Genomic DNA, 26,589 nt, shown 5'->3' on the forward strand with positions numbered 1-26,589 from the left:
CTAGCAGGTGACCTTTCAGTGTGCCATTGAGAGTAGTTGGTCATGATATTGTCTAGGAGTTTTGTAGCGTCTCCTAACGTGATTTCCATGAATGTTCCACCTGAGGCGGAGTACAAGATATTGCGAGAGGCAAAATTCAAACTAGCGTAAAAGATTTGTATAATCATCCACAAACTCAAGCCATGAGCGGGACAATTTCTAATCATTAACTTCATCCTCTCCCAAGATTGTGCAACGTGTTCATGATCAAGTTGCTTGAAATTCATGATATCGTTACGTAAGGAGATAATCTTAGCCGGCGGAAAATACTTGGATATGTAAGCATCTTTGCACTTATCCCAAGAATCGATACTATTTTTAGGCAAAGAAGAAAACCAAGTTTTTTGCGCGATCTCGCAACGAGAAAGGAAAAAGCTTCAACTTAATCACGTCATTATCCACATCTCTTTTATTTTGCATATCGCAAAGCTCAATGAAGGTATTGAGATGGGATGCGGCATCTTCACTAGGAAGGCCAGAGAATTGCTCTTTCATAACATGATTCAGCAAAGCTGCGTTGATTTCATACGATTCCGCACTAGTGGCGGGAGCAATCGGAGTACTAATAAAATCATTATTGTTGGTACTCGAGAAGTCGCAAAGTTTGGTGTTTTAAGCCATGATGACTTCAACAAACAAACAAGCACACAAGCAAGCAAGAAAACCGGCAAAGGAAAACGGCAAAAAGGCAAAAGGCAAAAGAAAACGACAAAGGAGAAAGGCAAATGAAAACGGTCAACAAACAAACAAGCACACAAGCAAGCAAGAAAACCGGCAAAGGAAAACGGCAAAAAGGCAAAAGAAAACGGCAAAGGAGAAAGGCAAATGAAAACGGCAAATGTGAAGTGGGGGAGAGGAAAACGAGAGGCATCTGGCAAAAAAAGTAAATGCAACAGATGAGTTTGTGAGACCTACATGGATAGATCTCTCCTTCGCCGGCAACGGTGCCAGAAATACTTCTGCTACTGCAACAAAAGACCTTCCAATGGCGCCAGAAACAAGCGTGATGACGAGAGACTATTATTGTCTTGATACTCCTCACCAACGGCATCAGGAATCTTTCTGCTACGGCTATGCCTTTAGGGACTTCCTTGGCAAATATGCAAAGGATTCCCCCGTGGCCTTGGAGCCTTGCGTTGGTGTTCCCTGGAGGCGGAAAGGATGATGTAGCACAACGGTGGTAAGTATTTTCCTCAGTTTTGAGAACCAAGATATCGATCCAGTGAAGGATTGTCACAAGTACCTGCACAAACACAAAGAGCTTGCACCCAACGCTATGAAGGGGTTGTCAATCCCTTATAGATTGTTTGCCAAGTGAGAACTGAAAGCAAAAAAGAAATAACGCAAAGTAAAAGTGAAAGTGGAAAGGATAGGTGTGAATAGACCCGGGGGCCGTAGTGTTCACTAGTGGCTTCTCTCACGAAAGCAAGTAGATGGTGGGTGAACGAATTACTGTCGAGCAATTGATAGAACCGCGCAAAGTCGCGACGTTATCTAAGGCAATGATTATATCTATAGGCATCACGTCCAAAACAAGTAGACCGATACTTTCTGCATCTACTACTATTACTCCACACGTCGACCGCTATCCAACATGCATCTAGTGTATTAAGTTCATGAGAACAGAGTAACGCCTTAAGCAAGATGACATGATGTAGATGGACAATCTCATATCTACGATAAAAGCCCATCTTGTGACCCTTGATGGCAACAACATGATGTGTGCCTTTCTGCCCCTTCTGTCACTCGGAAAGGTCACCACATGGTATGAACCCAAAACCAAGCACTTCTCCCATTGCAAGAATGATAGATCTAGTTGGCCAAACAAAACCCAAGACTCGGAGAGACTTACAAGCATATCAAATCATGCATATAAGAAATCATCAAAGACTCAAATATATATCATAGATAATCTAATCACAAATCCACAATTCATCGAATCTCGACAAACACACCGCTAAAGAGGATTACATCGGATAGATCTCCATGAAGATCATGGAGAACTTTGTATTGAAGATCCAAGAGAGAGAACAAGCCATCTAGCTACTAACTACGGACTCGTAGGTCTGAAGTGAACTACTCACCTATCATTGTAGAGGCGATGATGTTGATGTAGAAGCCCTCCAACTCCAAAGTCCCCTCCGGCAGGGCACTGGAAAGGGTCTCCAGATGAGATCTCGCGGAAACGGAAGCTTGCGGCGGCGGAAAAGTGTTTTCGTGGATTCCCCTATTTTTTCTGTATTTTAGGGAATATATAGGCGAAGGAGCTAGGTTAGGGGGGTGCTAGAGAGGCCACAAGCATGGTAGCCGCCGCCCCCCTGGTGGCGGCTACAGGGCTTGTGGGCCCCCTGTGGATCTCCTGCCTTGGCCCTCAAGTCCCCTGATCTTGTTCCGTTCTGGAAAAAATTATTTCGGGAATTTTATTCCGTTTGGACTCTGTTCCAAAATCAGATCTGAAAAGAGTCAAAAACACAGAAAAACAGGAACTGACACTTGGCACTGAATTAATAAGTTAGTCCCAAAAAAGATATAAAAGGTACATAAAACATCCAAAGATGACAAGATAACAGCATGAAACCATAAAAAATTATAGATACGTTTGAGACGTATCAGTAAACTTGGTTAGTTTGCTGCTAATCGATTTTGCAGTGCCATCTATTATAGAAACTGAGTAGACCTAAGTATTCATGTTCCTTACAATAAGATGTTCGTTTATTATTAATTCTAGAAACTTGGATAGTGCTCCTTCTCTAGATAACATCTTGTAAATAAGAACACAAACATATGCTAGCACTTAAATAGTTGTAAAAGTTCACTGAAGTTTATTAAATAGTAAGAATTTAAATAGTTGTACAATTGGTTCTCGACGTCGATAATGCTTGGACCGCATCCTAGTCGTCGACTTGGTGGCGACCACCTTCTTGATAGGCGCCAACGTGTGCGAGACTAGGTTCCGCCTGGCTGGCACTGGGAGCAGCTACTTTCCGAGGCGCGCAGCTTGGTGAGGAACCGGGCTCCCGTCATCGGCACGGAGCTTCTTTGGTGATGGTCGCGTGGGCCACTTTTGGTCCCGAGGAGGAGGAACGTCGCCGTGTCAGGGAGGAGGACGACCACGTCCGTCGCTACATGGAGGCGTTGGAAGCCAGGTTCTTCAGGGATCTCACCCGAGCTATGATCTGGTGATGGTTCCTCCTCTTTGGGTGTCCACCGCTCGCGCCTCACTACAGCAGCAGCTCTTTGTTGGTTGATCAGTTAGATATTATTCGAGAGATGTATTAGTGATGTATTCGAGATTATATATTCGAGAATATTAAGTGGATTATTGGATGATGCATTATTTAAGTGGATTATTCAATGTATGAGTGATACTATATATACATGATGATCTTGCTAGCTAAAGTGAATACTAATTTTTTTATCTTTTTCTCGGTTAGTTAAGCTATGGACAGTAGAGACATAGACCATGATCAAGAGCATGTCTTGTACGACATGATACGCTCTAGAAACCAAGAGAATGAAGAACAAGATGGTTGCTCACAATAACTTAACCCATCGTATGACGGAATTGAGGAAGAACAACAAAGAGACGAAGGGGAACCAGACGACGATGATGCTAAAGAAATTTTTCTCGAATTATAAAAGTCTGGCGAGGTATATATACTTGGCATGTGGTGAACATTAGATGTGTATTAATTGATTTGTATATATATATATATATATATATTAGCGAATCTCCTCTTTTAGCCCTCCGAATCAAGCAAATCTTCTACGAGCAGGGCAGTACGGGGCCGGCCAAAAAGTTGCCCGAGGGCACAAGGTACAACTTTGATGCGATATCGTTAGGTGGAGAACCAACCGATCCCCCAAAGAATGCATCCAAATTTGTATGTCAATGCGGAGTTATTGTCAGGGACCAAATCCCTATCTCCATTGAAGAATGGCATAGGCCAAAGCAAGATCGAGAAGTTAGTTTTGTGGAAGAAAGAGCAAAAAATCTTCTCTCGGATACGCTCATCACACATTTCACCCTATGAGAGAATTTCTCAGATAAACAACATGAGAAAGTCAGGAAGTTTGCTCTTAAGAAGATGGCCACCCAATTCTGCAACTAGAAGAAAAGGTTATGGGCCGAATTGGGCAAACAGGGAAAGACTCCAGAACTCACTGGACAATACGAGAAGATAAAAGATCACTCGGACTTATTCGTGTAGTTCAAGAAATCATAAACAATTAAGGAGCGGGTGAGGATAAACAAGGAAAATGCTCAGAAAAAAGAGCATCGCCATTCTCTGGGGCCAGGTGGCTACAAGAGTGGCATTCCTAAGTGGGATGAATTCGACCAGAAGACGATTGATGCAGGGGTCACTCTGCAAACAACCAGATGGCCTAAAAGGTGTAGGAATTGGTTTTATGGGCATGGGGGAAAGTTGGACCCAAAGACAAGGTTGCGTGTGGAGCAGACAAGTCTTAAAAATGCCTCTGAAGCTATACTTGCTGCAATAGAAGATGCTCGAACGGGTGTGTTCCAGCCCGAGAGAAAGAATGATGAGCTTACACGCGCCCTCAATAATCCTGAACACCCGGGATGAACACGAGGCAAAGGCGTTATTCCGTGGATTGAGGGGTTTAAGGACCGGGGCGATTACAGAAGCCGTGCGAGAAAGACGAATCAGGAGTCAGCCAGGAAGAAGCAGGATGTTGGCCGGCTTGCGGATTTGGAACACAAATTCTTGCGGCAGCAGGAGTAGATCGACACACTTAGCCAACAAAGGACGCCTCGGCTGCCAGAGCAACCAGCCGATCCAGCATTGGATAGTACCGTCCCATCGATGCCGAAAAGCAGTGTGGGTTCCACGGGAGTCCTTGCCGACGATGCACTGTTGGCTAGCTACCCCGTGGATGAAATCATAGAGACACAAAGTTGTGAGCTTCACATGAAACTCAAGAACACATCCCTGAAGGCAGCGGTCAACTATGCTTTAACAAATCCCGCTAGTGCAACCTTCCATAGCACTCCGATTCCACCTGGCTATGCTCGTGTCGGGGTGGATGAAGTGATGCCGGGATATGAGTCACTACAGCTCGACATTCCTGGAGGTGAAGGGCAGCAGACACTGCAAGAAGTCCTACGTGGCCTCTGCTTATGGGGAAAGGACTGCATCGTCTTTCCAAGGCCACCGACTCCTCCTCCAAGTCTGTCGCGCCAGCCGACTCCACCCCGCCAGCCGACTCCATCCCACCAGCCGACTCCAGCCTTCCAATCCGCCACCGGGAAATCATTTCATTTTTTGTTAAAGAAACAGAGTCCAAAGCGGAATAAGCCTAGGAAGAAACGCACCCCTCCTCCCCCGCCAAAGTTGGCTTATGAGAAGACCATGGAGGAATTAGACAAGGCAGTGGGTGCTGAGTTGCAGGCCCATAAAGACAAGAGAAAGCATGTACCAAAGGATATAACACCTCTGAAAGACGTCAAGCGCGTTCTGGCCAATCTTTCCGACCTACCGCCTCCGAAGAGAGTTAAATCAGACTATGACCGCTCTATTGCCAAGTCATATCAAAAAGGGCAAATGAAGACGGTGCTCCTTAATAGAATAAGCAGGAAAACAATTCCCCAGCTGGGAGAACAACCAGTGCAATCGATCCCTCCACTCAAGGTCGGTATCGATGATTCTGTAGTCGATCCCGATATTGCTCAAAAGAAGGCTATGACTGTCGGTGTCACTGTTTCACAACTCCTAGGCAACGAGAACATTCCCGGCACGGTGGACAAACAACTAGTATGGACATATCAACCCAAGAGATCTCTCGTCGGGCCTGAGCTTGTCAAGCAGCTACCAACGAAAATGTACAAATTGCATAACTGCTACATGAAGGAAGCAGAACTCGGGTGTCAGTCCCTAATGGTGACAGTCAAGCCAGAGCATTTATTCAATTGCAAAGATTTGTGGGTTGAGATGCTAGAATTTTGGCAGTTATTCAATCAAGACGCACTCTACAAATCTCTCGTCAGTTGCTATTGTTTGTAAGTGATTTCTTTCTAATTCAAGCCTCTAGCTCATCGTCTCGTTCATTTGCCTCTAATTATCCTCATTACATTATTTTGTGTGTGTGGTGTTATCCACAATGAAGATGCTTGAAATGAAAAGAGATGGACTATATGGCATTGGTTTCATTGACCCAAATACCATTTTTGAACAGGCGGTAGTACAATACCTAGAAGAGACAGAGGAGAACTTGTTTTGGTTTTTCGAGATACTAAGTCACAATGAAAAAATATTATTTTCTTACAACTTCAAGTAAGTGTTACTGCTGTCTTGTACTATAAATTCTATTTTGCCTACAATGTTAAGTTTACGTATAGTTCTTGTGTTGCATGCATGCCCGTTTATACAACGCAGATTCCACTTTATCCCGCTCGTCATTTCGATTGACCAAGGAAAAGTTCAAGTACTCGACTCACTAAGAAAAGACGAAGACGAGTACAAGTCCCTGAAGTTGATGCTGGACCAGTAATTTCAATCATTATCGCACTATGTCGGCCTCTTTAGTTCATTAACTGATATCAATTAATCAATGACTCCTTTTATTATTTTTCTTTATCGGACAGGGTTTGGAGCCGGTTCATCAATATTGTTCGCGGTGAATGGAAACCAGAGATGCGATGGACACCGTCCAGGGTAATTAAGTAGTACTAGCTACGTCCGTGCATCTCTTTAGTTCTAGTTTCAATACCATTATAATGCTTGATTATTATCTGACTCAATTCTATTCTCGTAAAGTTTTGCATGCGGAAACAACCGGGGAATAATCTATGTGCATACGATGTTTGCGAGAACATTCGCTCCTTTACGACCGAACTGTCCAGTAAACCAGGAACTCTTGTGGAATGTAAACATTATTCACAATTTTTATATTCATGGTCTAATATATATATATGTACGCACATATAAAATATTCATATTGGTCTCCTTCTTTAAAGGATGATGGAGAAGCGGGAGGAACTCCTCCGAACGGAATGCATAAGAGAACTTCAAGAGGAATTTGCCGGATTTTTGCTCGATGAGGTCATAGATCCCAAAGGAAAATACCACTTCACCAATTAATGTATGCATGTAATTGATCCGCAAGTGGTATGAGAAATTGTATATATCAAATTGTATATATATATATATGCATCTGTGTATGCATATATATATATGATGGTACGAGATATTCTATGATATATGTACCAAATTCTATGATATGTTTGAAATGAAAAAGAATTAAGTGGAAAACAGAAAATAAACAATAAACCCTAAAATCCCAAAACCCCAAATCACATAATCCTACTAGTGACACAAAGGTGCAGCCGTGGATTATTGGGGTAACCACCAAGCACCGATCATGGATATAGCTTACTTACTACATGAGTGTTACGTTTATCTAGCAATATATTTTCTTGATGACAAACATGGTCGGCCCTACTATTGAGAGGCTCTAGTGTGAATGAGATACACTGACCTAACAACAAGAACGGAGTAACATAAATATTTTCATCCATATCATTAAAATCATTATAAAATAAAGGCATAAACATAAAAAATCAATTCACAGACAAAGTCTTAGTACGCAATGTATATATAATTGTATAATATAAATAATAATTATAAGATACACATGCTCAATCTAAACAACTATTGCATAAATACACCGTTGGGGGAGGGGGGGGGGGGGGCAACGCCCCCTGCCTATCCATTTATTAGCGTTGATTTTAGGTTCTAAAATTATATATCTATAATCTATTTGCCCCTTATTATCGATGGTCGCATCTTTATCATGGCCTAGGGTCATCCCTGATGACGAAGCAGATCTAGTAACGCTAACGACAAAACAAAGCTACGTAAGAGCCTGCACTGAAGACTGCCACCCCAATAAGAATGACTACAACGTTCCTAGCTGTGACAAGAACATAGGCATCAACCCAAGAAAGGGAAGCTAACGTGGAGAGCGTGACGTTCCACACCTCAATGTGTCCGCAAAGAAGAAAAAGTAGAGTGTGTTGTAGATGAGCATGCTAGCGGTGCACACGGCCGGCAACACGTAGGCCGATGGAGGTGGCGGGTACATGACCACGGCGCAACAAACCGTGATGTTACGGAAGAAGGCCACCAACCCCAACACTTGTCGTCCACCGCAAGAAAGCTCCTTGAGTCAACACACAAATCATTTGCATTCCAATGATTAGTTGTGGTTGCGGGTTCAAAATTTGGCTACAATCATCCTCTTTTTTGTACAATATAAAGAGATCGAACTATAAAAGAATTACAGGTGAGAGAATCGATGCGTTTTGCATTGAGTCTCAAGGGTAAGAAGCCTCTTAAAGATAAGAGGAAAATAATTCCTATCTAATCCGGGACGATCCTAACACGATAGAGACAACAACTTGGTCCACACTCCACTCCACAACTTCATGAAAATTTATCCACGAGTCGCATGAGTCATTACCCGGATAAGCTTTTCTTGAGACAAACATGTGGTCGATTTTATTTTACTTGAGGCGGGCAAACATGTGGTCATTTTGACTAGAGGTGTACTGATGCAATCCCTGATGCAACATCAATTGGTCTGGCACACCCTTATATGAACATGTGTGGGCATATGTACAACCCGATCGTCTTCGTCCACGGTGACAAACTTTGCTCTTGCAAACTTGTGAGTCATATTCCATTCTAGCGCGAACAACCTGAATGGCTGCTGCTGCTGCTCCTCCTCAACGACCTCGTGTCATGGTGCTACCCTTTCCTGCACAGGGCCACGTGATCCCGCTCATGGCACTGTCCCGCAAGCTCGTCGAGCACGGCTTGGAGATCGACTTCGTGAACACCGAGTTCAACCACGGCCGCGTCCTCCAAGCCTTAGCAGAAGACGGAGCGATCCCAGGAGGAATCCACATGCTGTCCGTTCCGGACGGCCTGGGGCCTGCCGACGACCACACGGACATCGGCGCGCTGGTCAAGGGCCTGCCGGCCGCCATGTCCGGCCGCCTAGAGGAGATGATGCGGTCGAGGAAGACGGAGTGGATGATAGCGGACGTGTCCATGAGCTGGGCCCTGGAGCTGGCCGCCACGTCGGGCGTCCGCGTCGCCTTGTTCTCGACGTACTCTGCGGCCGTTTTCGCGCTCAGGATGAAGCTCCCGAAGCTGATAGAGGACGGCGTTGTTGATGAAAGTGGTAAGAGCAAATCAAAATTTCCATGTCACTTGTTATTTTCCTACTTTTCTCGGCATTTTCCATTTGGACTGGACACCATGAACATGTACACCACGTTTGCAGGGAACGTGAAGAGGCACGAGAGGGTCCAACTGACGCCGCCGGTTGACGCGGCAGAGATCCCTTGGGTCAGCCTGGGCAGCACCCCGGAGAGGCGAAGAACCAACATCCAGAACGTCCTCAGGACCAACCGGTTGATGCCGCTTGCTGAGAAGATCATCTGCAACACTTCCATGGAGATGGAACCCGACGCTCTATCCCTGCTCCCAAACGCGCTGCCGCTCGGCCCGCTGGTAGCGCCGACGTCGAGGCCGGCAGGAAATTTCCTGCCCGAAGACCTGACCTGCCTCACCTGGCTCGACGCACAGGCCCCCGGCTCCGTAGTCTACGTCGCCTTCGGGAGCTCCGGCGTCTTGGACACGAAGCAGTTCCAAGAGCTCGCCGACGGTCTCGCGCTCTCCGGCCGGCCGTTCCTGTGGGTCGTCCGGCCAAACTTCACCACCGGCACCACAGAAGGTTGGTTCGACGCGTTCAGGCGCCGCGTCGAGGGAAAGGGTCTGATCGTCGGCTGGGCGCCGCAGCAGCTCGTGCTCTCGCACCGCGCCGTGGCCTGCTTCGTGTCGCACTGCGGGTGGAACTCGACCATGGAAGGCATGCTGCACGGCGTGCCATTCCTGTGCTGGCCCTACTTCGCCGACCAGTTCGCCAACCAGAGCTACTTGTGCAACGTGTGGGGCACGGGCATGAAGCTCCGGCGAGACGAGCGAGGGGTCGTCGCCAAGGAGGAGATCGAGAGCATGGTGGCGCGGCTGCTCGGCGACGAGGGGGTCAAGGCGAGGGCGGCGACGTGGAAGGACAAGGCGTGGGCGAGCGTTGCAGAGGGAGGGTGCTCCCATGAGTACCTTCTCAAGCTTGTGAGCTTGCTAGGAGAGGTGGGATCTCATCCCGTCACTGCATGAATCACGACACAGAGACACCGGACGGCTCCTGTCATTTACGAGAAAACTTAAACAGATTAGATTTAGCATAAAAAAAGCGGAGCGACTAAAACTCAGTCGATTGATTTCTATCCAAGTCTCAGTCGACGCTTTCATTGAATATTCTCTATGCTAGCTGCCTGTCACATTTGAATCGGCCTGTTAGAATGGTGTGGCCGGCCTGCTTCTTTTTATTTTTGTGTTAGCCGGCGGTCAGTGGGGGAGTCAGGATTAGAGCAAGCCCTGGATCTAAAAAAAATCCTTGAAAGGAAAAAACTTAACGTCCGTAAGGCTTTTAGCTACCATAAAAGATACCCCGTATGAAATATGGCTCAATTGCACATTTGTTTTAAAATTTAAACTCAATGCTTAACGACACAACAAAGTATACAAAAATATGTGAAAAACTACAAAGAATATTATGAGATAAAATGAGTACCAAATCAACGGTTTGCTTCATCAGTGCCTCACATAATCTCATCCATGTTGGAAGAAGAGGCAACACCTTGAAGACATAAAGAGAAAAGTTTCATAAGACAAGGCATAAAAAATAAGTGAAACAATTATCATTGATTTAAATCTAAAAACTTACCACTTCGACGAGGTAAAAATTCTTTACGACACATATATGATTGAAATCGATATACAATATCATCATCAAGTACTTGCAAATACATCTCGCTCAATGTAGCAAACCATCCTGTAATTAAGCCAATCATCACTCATCCTATTCCTCAACTCTGTCTTGATAATACTCATAGCTGAGAAAGCTCTTTCCACTGATGTGGTTGCAACAGGCAAAATCGATGTCAACTCAATGATGATATTATCGTGTTACCCATTCACCTCTCCTTCAAGCAAACAAGCGGCTAGAGTTTCAGCCTCCCGTCGGTGCCGTCGTTGATTTGCCGCGTCTCCTACAACCTTAGTGCCATGGGACGCGATAGATTATGATTCTTGCCGACGGGAGGGCTTTGCTTTTTTTTTTAAGTTTTACATTTGTGTTCTCTTCAAGAGGACAAGACGACCAGGACTCCTTAAAATCGAGTAAATTTCTTTCAGTGTAGCCCCGTTTCGATGATGTGTCTAGCACTAGTGATTAGGATCCGTCATTGCGGACCGTTTGAGAGGAAACTGTCCGCACCATATCTTCTTTTCAAAATTTAAAAAATTCTTATGTCATGTGAACATCACATCCATCTTAAAAAGAAAAAATAAACCTAAAAACATTTTTGAAAATAAAAAGAAAAACTTCTCACTTCCATTTTGAAAATAACTCTAAAAATCTAAAAAAATCTCACTGCGACCAACCAGCATGCGTCACATGACGTAGCTGGTTGTCCACCATTCTAACGATGCTTAATGTGTGCGATGTTTAATGTGTTTGATTGTGGATGGGCGCCTGGAGGTGCGGCTGCGCCAGATTCTGTATGATTCAATCGCTCGGATTCAGTCTTTATTCGTCTATACGTTTGATTTCTTCCCCGTGCATGGGATTGCACAACATTTTGGAGGATACCGCTGTAAAAAAAATATACGCCCATCGAAAGATCAATCATTGTTGTCTTCAATTGATATTTGGGCGGACCCGTGGATCCCAACAAGCCATGATCGCAACGTAATGACCCCTAGGGATAGAAAGTTGAAGACCTGATCGATCCAATATCAGGGAATTGGGATGAGCAGTTGGTGTGTGGTATTTTTTGGTCGGTCGATGCGGAAAGAATCTTACAAATTCCGTTATCATCTCATCATCAAAGTGACTTTATATCATGGCATTAATCGAAGTCATGTTGTTTTGCTGTTCGTGTGAGAATAGAAAAGCTTGAAGCGTATGCGTTAACAGGGACGCGTGCGTGTTAATAAAGGCACAAGGCCAAGAAGATTACAACAGGGAGTTAGGATCTATCTTATCTACAAGTTAAACACACGAGATAGATCCTAACAACACATCCTTAGTTTAAACCAACACACGCATGCCTACAACGTGATACACATGGTTTATACATATACCATGTGTACAGGGATATACAATGTCTAACAGTTCGTTCTGCATATTAAAAAATAATCATTATTGTCTTAGCAAGCTGACAAGCTTGAGCAAGTTCCCATGCGAGGACCCTCCCTCTCGGATGCTGCCCCGTGCGACGTCCTTCCACGTCGCCACCCTCGACTTGACCCCCTCGTCACCGAGGAGCCACGCGACCTTGCTCTCGATCTCCTCCTTGGCAACGACCCCTCGCTCGTCTCGCCGGAGCTTGGCGCCGGTGCCCCACACGTTGCACGCGTAGCTCTGGTTGCAGAACTGGTCGGCGAAGTAGGGCCAGCACAGGAACGGCACGCCGTGCAGCACGCCCTCCATGGTCGAGTTCCACCCGCAGTGCGACACGAAGCAGGCCACGGCCGGGTGCGAGAGCACGCGCTGCTGCGGCGCCCAGCCCACGACCAGCCCCTTCCCCTCCACGCGGCGCTTGAACGCGTCGAGGTCGAACCGATCTTGACCGGCTCCGGTGGTGAAGTTTGGCCGGACCACCAACAGGAACGGCCGGCCGGAGAGCTCGAGCCCGTCGGCGAGCTCTTGGAACTGGGTCGCGTCCAAGAAGCCGGAGCTGCCGAAGGCCACGTAGACGACGGTGCCTGGGGGCTGCGCGTCGAGCCAGGCGAGGCAGGCGAGGTCTTCGGCCAGGAAGTGTCCCGCCGGCCTCGACGTGGGCGCTACCAGCGGGCCGAGAGGCAGCGCGTTGGGGAGCAGAGGCAGAGCGTCGGGTTCCAACTCCATGGAAGTGTTGCAGATGACCACCTCGGCGAGTGGCATCGACAGGTTGGTCTTGAGGACGTTCTGGATGTTGGTTCTGCGCCTCTCCGGGGCGCTGGTGCTGGCCAGGCTGATCCAGGGGATCTCCGCCGGATCAATGGGCGGCACCATTTGGATCTTCCCCTGCCCCTTCACATTCCCTAAATAAGCTCCACATTCTTATTTCTTATTCGGCCTTAACCAAATGGAGAAGAGAAACGTAACAAGTTCCATGGAGATGCTTGATTTGTTCTTACCATTTTCGTCGAGCACACCATCCTCTATCAATCTGGGGAGGTTCATCCTGAGAGAAAACACGGCCGCGGAATAGGTCGAGAAGGAGGCAACACGGGCACCCGCCGTGGTGGCCAGCTCCAGTGCCCAGCTCATGGATACATCCACGATCACCCACTTGATCTTCCTGGATCGGATCATCTCCTCGAGGCGGCCGGACATGGCGGCCGGCAAGTCCTTGACAAACTTGCCGATGTCCGCGTGGTCGTCCCCGGGCCCCAGGCCGTCCGGAACAGAGAGCATGTGTATCCCTTGAGGAATCGCTCCCTTCTCTGCCATTGACCCGATGACGAGGTCGTGGTTGAACTCGGTGTTCACGAAGTCGACCTCGACGCCGTGTCCGGCGAGCTTGCGAGACAGCTCCATGAGTGGGATCACATGGCCCTGCGCGGGGAAGGGCAGCACCATCACACGAGCTAGAGTAGCAGCAGCAGCCGCATCCGCCATGGAGCTTGTCTAGCACTAGAATAATAGTGCGTGAGCTCAAGAAGTTTGTACAAAGTTCAAAGCTTGACACTTCGTGTCCGTGTGGACAGAGACAGGCTCATCACGTGAGCATATTTGAAGGAGCGCACCAAATTATTTGACGTTCGTCACTGATTGCGTCAGCAGATTCCCAGTCTGTTGACCATATGATCATCTTTAATTAAAAAGAGGTTATCTTATGGGGTTTTCTTTAAAAGAACTTTTGATCTATTCATCATCATGACAGCAAAACGTAGACCACCTAACAACGACTACACGCACTCAAGTAAATCGAAAGTGTATTGCGGTTATCACCCCTACCCTGCTAGACCCAGAGAAAAGTTTTGTATTAGACAGTATGAAAGCCGTCGTGCTAAGCCTGATAGGCCGGTGCACCGGAGCAACAACCGTTGTCAATGAAGAAAAGCATAGGTCGAAAGAATTTAACCTAAAAACACATACGCTATCAAAATGGATACAAACCCAACACCTGGGTTCGAATCCTCACGAAGGCGAATTTAGGTTTTCATTTATTCTTGAGGACCGAACTTTTTCGATAGTCATGCATTTATTGAGGAATAGGCTTGGTATAAACGAGACTAAAAAGTCCTAGTACTCATACTTAAGGCCGTGTGCATCCCTATTTGGTACAGAGGTCGGGAAAGTGAAATCTCATCCCCCCAAACAAAAAAAATTAAGCAAAGGGGGTCTTGACTCATTAGTTAGGCATGCTGTTGTGCAACCTAACACTAGTGGAAAACGGGCCTTTGGCCTGGACCATTTAGTCCCGGCCTGCCTCTGGGCCGGGACTAAAGGCCCAGCCACGTCGCCCCAATTCTCAATGCCTCCCTCGAGGCTTTAGTCCCGACCCGTAAGGAGCCTGTAGTACCGGTTCGTGTCCCAAACCGGGACTAAAGGGCTACGTGGCGGGCAGTGGTGGTGGCAACCATTCGTATCCCCCTTTAGTCCCGGTTGGTGGCTCAACTCGGGACTAAAGGACTAACACGTGGCCTGCCGTAGTGGGGCGACCGTTGGTATACCTCTTTAGTCCCGGTTGGTGGTTGAACCCGGGACTAAAAGCCTAACACGTGGCCTGCCGTAGTGGTGGCAACCGTTTGGTATACCTCTTTAGTCCCGGTTGGTGGCTCAAACCGGGATTAAGGCCCAAACGGTTTGCATCCCGCGTCGTTTCGGGCGATGAAAAGCACGAACCGAAGCGTACAGTCGCCATTTCTCTATTCTTCTTCTCTCTCGCGTCGCCCTCTCTGTTCTTCTCCTCTCTTCTTCCCTTCTCTTCTTCCACCATGCCAACTAGCTTTCATGAGGTGGTCGCGCATGGCACGACGAAGCTTCGTGTCGTGTACACGAACCTGAGCACGGAGGTGCCATTTTTCCTTCAACAGTTGAAGGAACGATGGTTTGACCATGCAGCGGATCATGAGAAGTTCTTCGGGCTTGATCTGGAGTACACGGCCGATCAACGCGGTGTTGCCGTCATCCAAATATGCTTCGCAAGCCATGTCTTGATCTTCCAATGGGCGAGGTAAGTTTGTGCCATTATAGTTTCCAAATTTGAATGGTTTAGCCCTTTCTAACTTCATTTGCTACTTTTGAATGGTTTAGCCCTTTCTAACTTCATGGTATCATGCATTTTGACCACATATATATACAAAAAGTCTTCAGTTCAAATAAGTTCAAAAAATGAAATCCCTTTTGTAACAGATCTGTTTTTGATTAAAATAATCACTTCTCCTTCTTCTCCTTGTGCTAGATATTGGTTATGCACTAGGGTAAGTAGGAGTAGCGACCATCATCGACGGTTGAAAAATCAGGTGAGCTAGTGTCCACCATATATGAGAGAACAAGAAATCCCTTTGTGATGTGCCTTTAAATGGTGCATTTTGAACACACAATAAGTATGGAGTTAAATAATTTTAAAAAAAATGAAATCCCTTTGTAAGAGATGAGTTCTCGTCCGAAACCCTACTACTTCAAGACAGATTGTCAGTTTTGTACATGAACTGCATCCAGTTTTTGTCGTAGCCCTCTCAACTTTTTAACACATGCTATGTGGGTGAAATGATGATAGCATGCCAACTTTCAACATTTTCAGAGTTCATTTGTAGTGCTTTTCAATTTCAGGGTCAACTAGCTCAAAAAAATTAAGTAAATGCACGAAATATACCAAATGAAGTCAGAAATTGTTGAAATTTTGTGATCTGCCTTTGAATGGTGCATTTTGAACACACAAAAATTATGGAGTTCAAATAAGTTTTAAAAAATGAAATCCCTTTGTAAGAGATGAGTTCTCGTTTGAAACCCTACTACTTCAAGACAGACTGTCAGTTTTGTACATGAACTGCATCCAGTTTTTGTCGTAGCCCTCTCAACTTTTTAACACATGCTATGTGGGTGAAATGATGATAGCATGCCAACTTTCAACATTTTCAGAGTTCATTTGTAGTGCTTTTCAATTTCAGGGTCAACTAGCTCAAAAAAATTAAGTAAATTCACGAAATATACCAAATGAAGTCAGAAATTGTTGAAATTTTTTGATCTGCCTTTGAATGGTGCATTTTGAACACACAAAAATTATGGAGTTCAAATAAGTTTAAAAAAATGAAATCCCTTTGTAAGAGATGAGTTCTCGTTCGAAACCCTGCTATTTCGGGAGAGATTGTCAGTTTTGTACACGAAGTGCATCCAGTTTTTGTCGTAGCCCTCTCAACTTTTTAACACATGCTATGTGGGTGAAATGATGATAGCATGCCAATTTTCAACATTTTCAGAGTTCATTTGTAGTGCTTTTCAATTTCAAGGTCAACTAGCTCAAAAAAAAAGTAAATGCACGAAATATACCAAATGAAGTCAAAATAACAAAATAGATAATAGTTTGGATAGTCAAAATTATTAATTATGAAAATAAAAAATAGTTTTGCATTATTTATTCAATTTGAAACACTTTTCATTATCATAGTTTTGTCAAATTCTCAAATATGCAAAAAGAATTTTCAATAAACATAGTTTTTAATTGAAAATAACAAAATAGATAATAGTTTGGATAGTCAAAATTATTAATTGTGAAAATAAAAAATAGTTTGCATTATTTATTCAATTTGAAACACTTTTCATTATCATAGTTTTGTCAAATTCTCAAATATGCAAAAAGAATTTTTAATAAACATAGTTTTTAATTGAAAATTACAAAATAGATAATAGTTTGGATAGTCAAAATTATTAATTATGAAAATAAAAAATAGTTTTGCATTATTTATTCAATTTGAAACACTTTTCATTATCACAGTTTTGTCAAATTCTCAAATATGCAAAAAGAATTTTTAATAACATAGTTTTTAATTGAAAATAACAAAATAAGTTAATAGTTTGGATAGTCAAAATTATTAATTTTGAAAATAGAAAATAGTTTTGCATTATTTATTCAATTTGAAACACTTTTCATTATCATAGTTTTGTCAAATTCTCAAATATGCAAAAAGAATTTTTAATAAACATAATTTTTAATTGAAAATAACAAAATAAGTTAATAGTTTGGATAGTCAAAATTATTCATTTTGAAAATAGAAAATAGTTTTGAATTATTTATTCAATTTCAAACACTTTTCATTATCATAGTTTTGCCAAATTCTCAAATATGCAAAAAGAATTTTTAATAAACATAGTTTTTAATTGAAAATAACAAAATAAGTTAATAGTTTGGATAGTCAAAATAATTAATTTTGAAAAAAGAAAAAAATTGAAACTATATGAGAAATCATGGACAAAATTCGACCTGAATTCACTTTGAATTCAGATTGAATTTTATCCACAATTTCGAATATAGTTTCAATTTTCAGTAAGTTTAGGCCAGTAAGCCTGCTTTAGAGAGGAGCTCGATGGACAAGCTGCGATGGGGCTTATAAACAAGTGTTAGTCCCCCTCGCTGGGCGAGGTGGGACTAAACTTATCGTGCAGCCGAGGAGGGGCTTTAGTCCCGGGTGGAGCCACGCCCCGGGACTAAAGACCCCCTTTAGTCCCGGCTAGAGCCACGCACCGGGACTAAAGACCCCCTGCTTCCCGCCTCCTGGTCTGCCCGAAAAGAGGCCTTTAGTCCCGGGTCGTGGCTCCGCCCGAGACTAAAGGGGGTCTTTAGTCCCGGTTCGAGCCACACACCGGGACTAAAGATCCACCTATATAAGCGGGACTTCGAAAATTTCCAACCCAATTCGTCCATTTGTCTTCTTCTTCCTCTCGTTCTCCTGCCCGGCGCGGCACAACGACGAACTAACCGACGCCGTCAGGCTGCCCGCCGTCCTCCTCGCCGTCGGCCGTCCCCTCGCCGCCGCGCCGTCCTCCTCGTCGTCGCGCCGTCCTCCTCGCCGCCGCGCCGTCCTCCTCGCCGTCCTCCTAGCCGTCGCGCCGTCCTCCACGCCGTCCTCCACGCCGTCCTCCTTGCCAACACTCCGGCTAGTAAGCCCCCCGCCCCCTCCTCCCCAACACTCCGACAAGTATAGACGAAAAGAAGAAAAAGGAGAAGAGAAGAAGAAAAAGGAGAAGAAAGGAAGAAAAAGGAGAAGAAAAGAAGAAAAGGGAGAAGAAAAGAAGAAAAAGAAAAGATTTTTTTGTCATTTAATTCTTATTGTTATTAGGTTTGTGCTAGATTATTAGGGTTAGTAATATTTAGAATTAGATTAGGGTTACAAGAAGAAGAAATATGAACAAAAATAAGAAAATAAGATTAGGAAAAATGAAAATAAGAAGAGGAGGAGAAGAAAAGAAGAAAAAATGTATATCGTATAGTGTATATGCTTAAGTGTATAGTGTATATAGTGTATAGTGTATAAGGAGAGGAGAAATTTTGCTATAGTGTATATAGTGTATAGTGTATTAGAAAATAAGAAAAGAAGAGGAGGAGAAGAGAAGAAAAGAAGAGGAGGAGAAGAAAAATGAAAATAAGAAGAGGAGGAATTTTACTATTGTATAGTGTATATGCTTAAGTGTTAATAGTGTTTCTTAGATTATTGCTTAATTTTGCTATTATTTATAGTTTAATTTTGCTATTGTATATGCTTAAGTGTTAATAGTTTATTTTTAGCAAAAAAATTAATAGAACTAGTTTATTTTTTTAGTTCATTTTACGATGCCTATCCCGCATCCTCGTCGTCGACTCGACGGAGGACACCTGCTTGATCAGAGGGGCCCTGTCCGGGACTGGGCTCCGCCCGGCTGGTATTGGGAGGTGCTACCTTCCGGGGGCGTAGGTTGGTGAGGAGCCAGCCCGTCGTTGACCCGATCCTTGTTTGGTGGCGGTCGCGTGGGCCAGTGAGGGTGCCGAGGCTTCCGGACACCGCGGAGGTGGTACGTCACCGTGTTAGCGAGGAGGATGAGCACGTCCGTCGCTACATGGTTGCGTTGGAGGGCAGGTTCGAGCATACGTGGCAGGTTCTTCGGGGATCTCACTGGAGCTATGATCCTGTGATGGTTCCTTCTCTTTGGGTGTCCACCGCCCGCACCGATACCCGTCGGGCGCTACGGTTCTAGATGTATTAGTGATGCTATATGTATGATAGTATTCGAGGAGTATTAATGATAATATTCGACGATGTACGGACAAAAGTGATGATGTATTAGCTTATAATTGAATGCATGCTAATTTGAATACTACTTTATTTTTCGATTTGGTTTTGCTTATTGAATGCTCAAATTGGAAAAGTACTCCTACTTTGAATACTATGCAGAAATCTAGGAGTCTCAAATTGGAAAAGTACTCCTACTTAGGTTTTTGGTACAAAGGTTAAGAGAATCCGTTTTTTGCAGAACTATAGATCCACATATCAGGAACCTCGAAGAGGAAGAACTTCTGGAAGATATAATCAAAGACGGCCCCGAATTGAACCAGCTGAATCTCCGTCGTCATATCTAAACCAGGACGTTGGAATGGAGGTCGAGCGACACGAAGGTGAAGCTGATGGGGCAGGAGATAGGTCCAATGACGGAGAAGGTGATAGCTCCGCTGATGGAGAAGCCGGTGAAGAGGAGAAGTCCAGCGAGGTATACATATGAAGTTCGACAATCACTTGTAATATGTGAAAAATATTGGAGATAGCTCTATATTGTATACATATACATTCATTTGACGAATGTTTCTCCCTCTTAGGCCTCCACATCGAGCAAAACTACGAAACGAGGCCCGACTAGAAAGTTGGATGCACGGACGCATTACACATTTGAGGTGATATTTCCTACGGGCGAACCCAAGCTTCCTAAGAATGTTGCTGACACATTCAAGAAGCAATGCGGAGTTCTCGTTAGGGATCACGTCCCGATCAGCGTTCGGGAGTGGAACAAGCGCAAAGGGGCAGCCGATAGTGACTATGTCGCCGAAAGGTACAAAGATAATCTTTGGAATGATCTCATGTCACATTTCAACCTGCCAGAATGTGAGAATGAAGACGCCGCAGACAAACTGAGGGCCAAAGTCAAGCAGTGGACACTGAAGAAGATGGCCGAACTGTTCCGTAGCTGGAAGAAGAAGCTATGGAAAAACTATCTGAAGACACAGAAAGTGCCAGTATTCGAGGGGTATCTAGCCAAGCAGGCGAATCACTGGAAGGCATTTCAAGAGTACAAGGAGTCAGAAGATGCCCATGCATTATCAGAAAAGAACAAGATAAATGCCGACAAGAAGAAATATCACCACAAGCTGGGGCCAGGGGCTATGAGACTGCCATCCCAAAGTGGGATAAGAAAGAGCAAGATCTGATAGATAAAGGCGTCGTACCTGAACCACTCCGTGGTGAGTGGGAATTGAGAGCAAGAAATTGGTTCCTTGCGCATGATGGGTCGTACGACGAAACAACAGGGGACCTCATCTGCAATGACAATCTTAGGATACCCAGGGAGAATTGGAAAAGGATAGTGAAAGAAATTAAGGAGGGAAGAAGAAAGTTCACTGCAGATAGAGAGAAAGATTTGCTCACACTGGTCCTCGGTAATGACAAACAAGGAGGACGAACGCGAGGCTTCGGTCCTTCTTACCCGTGGTGGCTTGGGTTTGCCAGAGACCAAGACACTTACAGAAGCCGAGAGAGAGCAAAGAAGCGGCAGCAGGATGAGGAGAATGACAAGTTCAACCAGTTGCTTGCCAGGATTAACGAGCAACAAAAGCAGATTGATGAGCTTAGAGGAGTACCGCGCCAGGAAGATCCTGCAGTTGATATTACCGGCGCCCCATCTAAGCGGAAAAGCAGCGTGGCTGAATCTGAGGCCCCGCCCGACGATGAACGAAGAATGATAGAGGGCGGTCCCGGCTACCCCGTGGATGGAATCAAGGAGTCAACATCATGTGAACTCCATCAGAAATTCAAGAACATATCCATGAAGGTGGCCGTCGGACAAGCTTTACCTTCTGGCCCTGATGCACGCTGGCATGGCCGTGAGATTCCAGCTGGCTTTGCTAAAGTCGGGGTGGATGAAATCATGACGGGGTTTAATGATATGGAGCTCGACATAGCTGGACCCGAAGATGAGAGGACACTCGGAGAAGTACTGGGTGGAGTTATCCTATGAGACAAGAACTACATCAAGCTTCCAGGCTCGGCCCCAAGGACAACACCGCCTCCGAGTCGTCGCAGGTCACCTACACCTCCATTACCTCCAATCCCTCCACATGACGTCGACCAGCACAACACGAGTCCATCTCGATCACCGCCGCCGGACTTGGGTCGTCCGTCTCCGCCGCCGCCCGCACATGATACTAAGCGGAAGCGTGCCAGCAAGAACGCTTCGTCGATGATTTCTAAGGGACGGAGCTCCCCAAAGCGCAAACTGTCGCCCCTCCCAAAGGTACCTCATGCTAATCTTCCTATCAGACCTTATGATCGTACCCCCGAGGAAAACGCCAGGATAGCAAAGGAACAACATGATGCGCAGATGATAAGGAAGGAACCCGAGCCCCGCCCGAAATACACGGAGAAGAACATAGCATGGGCAAAAGACTTCATAACCACTCCATCACAGTATGACTTACACTATAAGCCTGATGACTATACACGCACATTGCAGAAGGAAGTGAAAAAGAGCAGGTCACATGCAAGTGCAAGTGGGAGCAAATCAAGTTCAACTACAAGCAAGAAAAAATCAAACGTTCCTCAACTTGGACAACAGGCCAAACAGTCGATCCCACCCCTCAAGGTGTTAACCGAGAATGTTCCCCCTCCGGTGCAGGGGCAAGCTTTTGAAAAAGCAAAGGAGTTGGCGGATGAATGTGGTATCTTGGTTGAAATTTTGCTGGCTTCCCAAGACGACAGGATACCCCAAGGCTGTGGTAGCCCCTAAGCCACAATTTGTCATGGGAGAGCCTTTGGTCAGCAAAGATGATCTCCCAACAAATATGCGTTACTTGCATAAATGGTACTTAAGTGAATCAAAGAATGGGAGAACGATGATCGTGCTGAGTGTCCCACAGGAGTACTACGGCCGCTCCGAAGAAATCCATATCGACTTTGATGAACTCTTCCAGATGTACAATGGCGACGCCCTCGACAAATCGCTTATGAGTTGCTATTGTCTGTAAGTTTCTCAATTCGTTGTCTACATATAACTTGTTTAGTTATTTCAATTCATTTTCTATATATAACGTGTACTCTATTATGCAGAATGAAGATTCTGGAGTGTAAAAGTAAGAGCATCCTAAATGTTGGGTTTATTGATCCAGATAAAATACATATAGCGACGCTAACTAATTATCCCAAGGAGACGGAGGAAAACCTTCTAAGGTTTCTAAGAGATCAAAATTTCTGTGACCACATACTGTTTCCATACAACTTCAGGTGAGGGTCTTTACTCTGTTGTGTCCATTTACTTATAAGTGTAATTGATAAGTTACTCACACACACACACACACAGACACACACACACACACACACACACACACACACACACACACACACACACACACATATATATATATATATATATATATATATATATATATATATATATATATATATACACATGTGCAACTTCCATTGGATTCTGTTGGACATTCAAATTGATAAGGGAAGAGTTGATGCCTTCGACCCATTATCGAGACCCTTGGAACAGTTCCAAAGCCTGCAGGACATGCTTCAAGGGTAATTTTAATCATTCTTGCGCTCTATCGATCTCTTTCGATGATTTTCTGATATATCAATTAATGAAAATTTAGCAAATCATTATCCTTGTCAGGCAGGGTTTGGAATCGGTTCAAGTGCGTGACTCCCGGTAACTTTCCTGAGAAGCTGACCTTTAGAGCGGCTCAGGTAAGTAGTAGTATGATATACTTCTATTAATTTTCAATACATTTATGATGCTAGATTATTATTTTGATTATATATATTCCATTCTCGTAAAGTGCAGCCACGGGGAACGCATCTATGCGGATACTATGTTTGCGAGACCATTCGCACGTTTACCTCTGAGTTCAAGGAGCACAGATTCGACGTAAGCAATGAACATTCACACCTCTATTTTTACCCGTCATTCTTTGTTATCATGATTGATATTCATATTCATCTCCTCTTCTTATATAGCACACGGTCATGAGAACGAAGGTCCTACCAGAGCAACGCGCGATTGCTGTTGCAGAGGAGCTTGCGGGATTTCTGAGGACGGAAGCTATAGAAGACAAAGGACGATTTAGTGTAGCTAAGGGTCATTACTGATGTTCGTCCATGTAATCGAATAGACGGGCTCTAGTCCCGATAATTCAGATCTCCATATAATTGTATATATATAATCGCTTGTAAGATAAGTTAATCTTATATATATGCATAATTATTTCTATTTTAAATTATATGAAAACTAATTCCCGAACACAAAACGAGGCATCACGTTAATCTCCTGAACACCTAAACCCTAAAACCCTAAAACCTAAAAATAATTTCATTCAAAAAAAAACCCAAAAGCCAGCAAAATCTGAAAATCTTTAGTCCCGGACCGTGTAACGAACCGGGACTAAAGGGCCTGCCCCTGGGGCGCGACGAGGCGCCCACGTGGAGCACCTTTAGTCCCGGCGTGTAAGAGGGCCAGGATGAAAAGGTTAGGCCTTTAGTCCCGCCCCTTTAGTCCCGGTTGGTGAACCGGGACTAAAGCCCCTTACGGGCCGGGGCTATAGGCCCTGTCCCCACTAGTGTAACTACTCAGGTTCAATTCCTATAATTGACAGGTGATGTAAGGGGGGGGGGGGTTTACATTTATTGAGGATCAAGCTTGATATGTGGTGAAACCATTCATTAGAAAATATCTTGATACTTATTTTAAAAAATATGAGGATCATGTTTATCTTGATATTCATATTAAAATGGTTGCATGCATCTCTAATTGATGCAGAGGCCCATGAAGTGGATTTCTCTTCCAATTTTATATTGGTTCGAGTTGGAGTAGCACAAGTTGGAGGCTCGAGCACCCAAAGAACTCTTGAAAAAACGAATCCCCCCATCGTCTCCGGGCGATTTAAAGGCATGTACAATGGTTGATAAAATAATATTATCTTAAATCTTGCATGTAATTTAAAGATGACAAAAAATAGAGTCTACAACGGGTCATCTCTTAGCCTTATCTTCTATAATTAGTTATTCATAAAAACATGGTGAGACATATTGTGCTAAGAGATCACCTTTTGTCTTCTCTTTTTTTAGAAAAGGAGGATGACCTCCGGCCTCTGCATCTGGAAGATGCATGCAGCCATTTTATTAATTATTCACAAAGATCTTACAAAGCAATACATCAATATATCTGAAGCCGCTCTCTTGACAATATTTGTCGCTACTCCTATCCAATGATGAAGGGGTGCAGAAAGTATGAGCCACATACCCAGACCTCTCGCCTAGCCTAACATCTAAAGCCGGAGGCCCCGACCGAGCCATATAGCGGGTCAGGGGAACAAACCGATCCAACACACCCTCATAGGCCGTCGCCGCCGCTTACCATCAATCCATCTTCAGAACAGTTACTAACGCATCGACCTTGCAAGGCCTGCCGTCGATGCCCCCACGGCGCCAGACAGCGCCTCCTCCCTACGCGCGCTCATCATCACGCATCAGTCGCCGAGACTTTGCTGCGCCTCGCCGCCGAGACTCCACGACGTCGATGTGTCACAAGGAACGCCGCTCCACCGTAGATGCCGACCAATGATCCCTCGAGCCCGTGTGTACCTCCATGAATGACGCCCCCAAGAGGGAAACGACACCAGAGTGTCGCCGTCATCCGATCTACTGATCTAGGGTTTCCCTCGGAGGTAGCAAAGAGTGGTCCTGCACTTCTCCTCGGCGATGCCTTTAGGAAGGGAACGACGTAGACAATGCCGCCATCGCTGGCTTTGGCAGTAGCCGAAAGCAAGCTTTTATCCAGATCTGTTCGAAGAACCCATCTCTCCTGCACGGACCACCACATCCTGCGACGTCCCCAGGAGCGGGATCCCAAGATCCGCCGCCACTGGCAACGTCACAAGGACCCACCACCTGAACGTCATCCCTGACAAAGGGGATGGCGCCACCACCTTGTTTAGATCCAGCATCATCCGAGGAGGAGAACCGATCTGGGGTTGTGAACCCCAGATCCGTCGGCAACCCCCGCAGCGCCGCTAGGATCCCATCGGGCCGCCGCCCCAGCGCGCCAACTCCGCCTCCATGTCGTACGCCGAGGGACGCCGTCGCATCTCACCCAGAGGATCCTTTCGTGAAGAAGGGAGGAAGGCCCACCGTCTGCCGTCCGCCGGGCGAGCTTCGCTCGCCGGCCTCCTCCGGCGGCGGCGGGGAAGCAGGGGAGGAGGGAGGTCGAGGACGGCGGCGGCTGGGCGCCCGAGTCGCCTCCCTGGAGGCGACGCGAGCGGTCGGGCTCATCCTTTATAATATGCTCAATAATCTCCTCTTTTTTTTAAGGTATCTCTTAAATAAGGGAAGGCAAAGTCTTTTTTTAAGTTATCTCTCCTCCACCTCATCATTTATCCTATATGACACTTTTAAAATAACATCATTGTACATGCCTAAGGACGACAGCCATCTCCTCTACCCTCCACCGGCAGGCTCTCCGTCTGCTCCCCTCGCCATCGTCTGAGGACATCACCGGGCGAAGTCTGTGCGGCCAAAGACGACGACGAGAACTCATTCTACGTGCAGCGACGGAGCTGTAGAGGGATGCGGTTGTGGCAAATGTGCTGCAGTACTATTGGCTGGCGCTACCCATGGTGTGAGCTGCACGACGGCATGCGATCTTGTTGGGGTCTTCCCTCTCGATCAAGCGGTTGATCAACGGGTACACGTCGCAGGTTCTCCTGCGGTGTCTCCTGTGGCGGCCAACATACCAAGGACTCTGGATCGTGGCTATACAAGACAGCTCATTCGCAAGTGTCAAGCACATACGAAGGTACAAGATGCATGCTTACATGGATGCACGGTGGCGAAGTCATCAGGCACGACGGAGTCTCCCTTGGCGACGACGACGGTGGCGGTCATGTTTTAGTCGGTTGCTCGGTTCCGGCATGTCGGGCCGGTGGTATGCCTCCTCGTTTGCGCGTCATACTGCTGCCGCTCGAGTACGACGATGGTGCGCGGGGCGGGCCGGCGTGGCGTGACTAAAGACTGGTCAAACCGGAGTGCTTATACCTTCAAACAATGTTTTTTCTATACAAAAAATAAATAATATTTTTTTTGCGCAGAAAAATAAATAAATAAATTTTAATCATTTATAAAAAAATGTTAATCATGTGTACAACAAAAGTCACACAGATGTACA

General features: G+C 45.4%; 2 protein-coding genes across 2 annotated transcripts; one reads left to right on the forward strand and one right to left on the reverse strand.

The window, feature by feature from the left end:
- Positions 1–8,692: 8,692 nt before the first annotated feature.
- On the forward strand, positions 8,693–10,639 carry LOC123452306 (UDP-glycosyltransferase 83A1-like). The gene is made up of 2 exons (XM_045128947.1): positions 8,693–9,249; positions 9,352–10,639. The coding sequence occupies exons 1-2, from the start codon at positions 8,766–8,768 to the stop codon at positions 10,245–10,247; spliced, it is 1,380 nt and encodes a 459-aa protein (XP_044984882.1). The 5' UTR covers positions 8,693–8,765; the 3' UTR covers positions 10,248–10,639.
- A 1,448-nt stretch (positions 10,640–12,087) lies between these two features.
- On the reverse strand, positions 12,088–13,893 carry LOC123398399 (UDP-glycosyltransferase 83A1-like). The gene is made up of 2 exons (XM_045092875.1): positions 13,317–13,893; positions 12,088–13,220 (listed from the first exon to the last, which is right to left on the reverse strand). The coding sequence occupies exons 1-2, from the start codon at positions 13,798–13,800 to the stop codon at positions 12,337–12,339; spliced, it is 1,368 nt and encodes a 455-aa protein (XP_044948810.1). The 5' UTR covers positions 13,801–13,893; the 3' UTR covers positions 12,088–12,336.
- Between the last annotated feature and the right edge of the window lie 12,696 nt (positions 13,894–26,589).

This window comes from Hordeum vulgare, chromosome 5H (genome assembly GCF_904849725.1).
Source record: "Hordeum vulgare subsp. vulgare chromosome 5H, MorexV3_pseudomolecules_assembly, whole genome shotgun sequence".
Classification (NCBI taxonomy): domain Eukaryota; kingdom Viridiplantae; phylum Streptophyta; class Magnoliopsida; order Poales; family Poaceae; genus Hordeum; species Hordeum vulgare.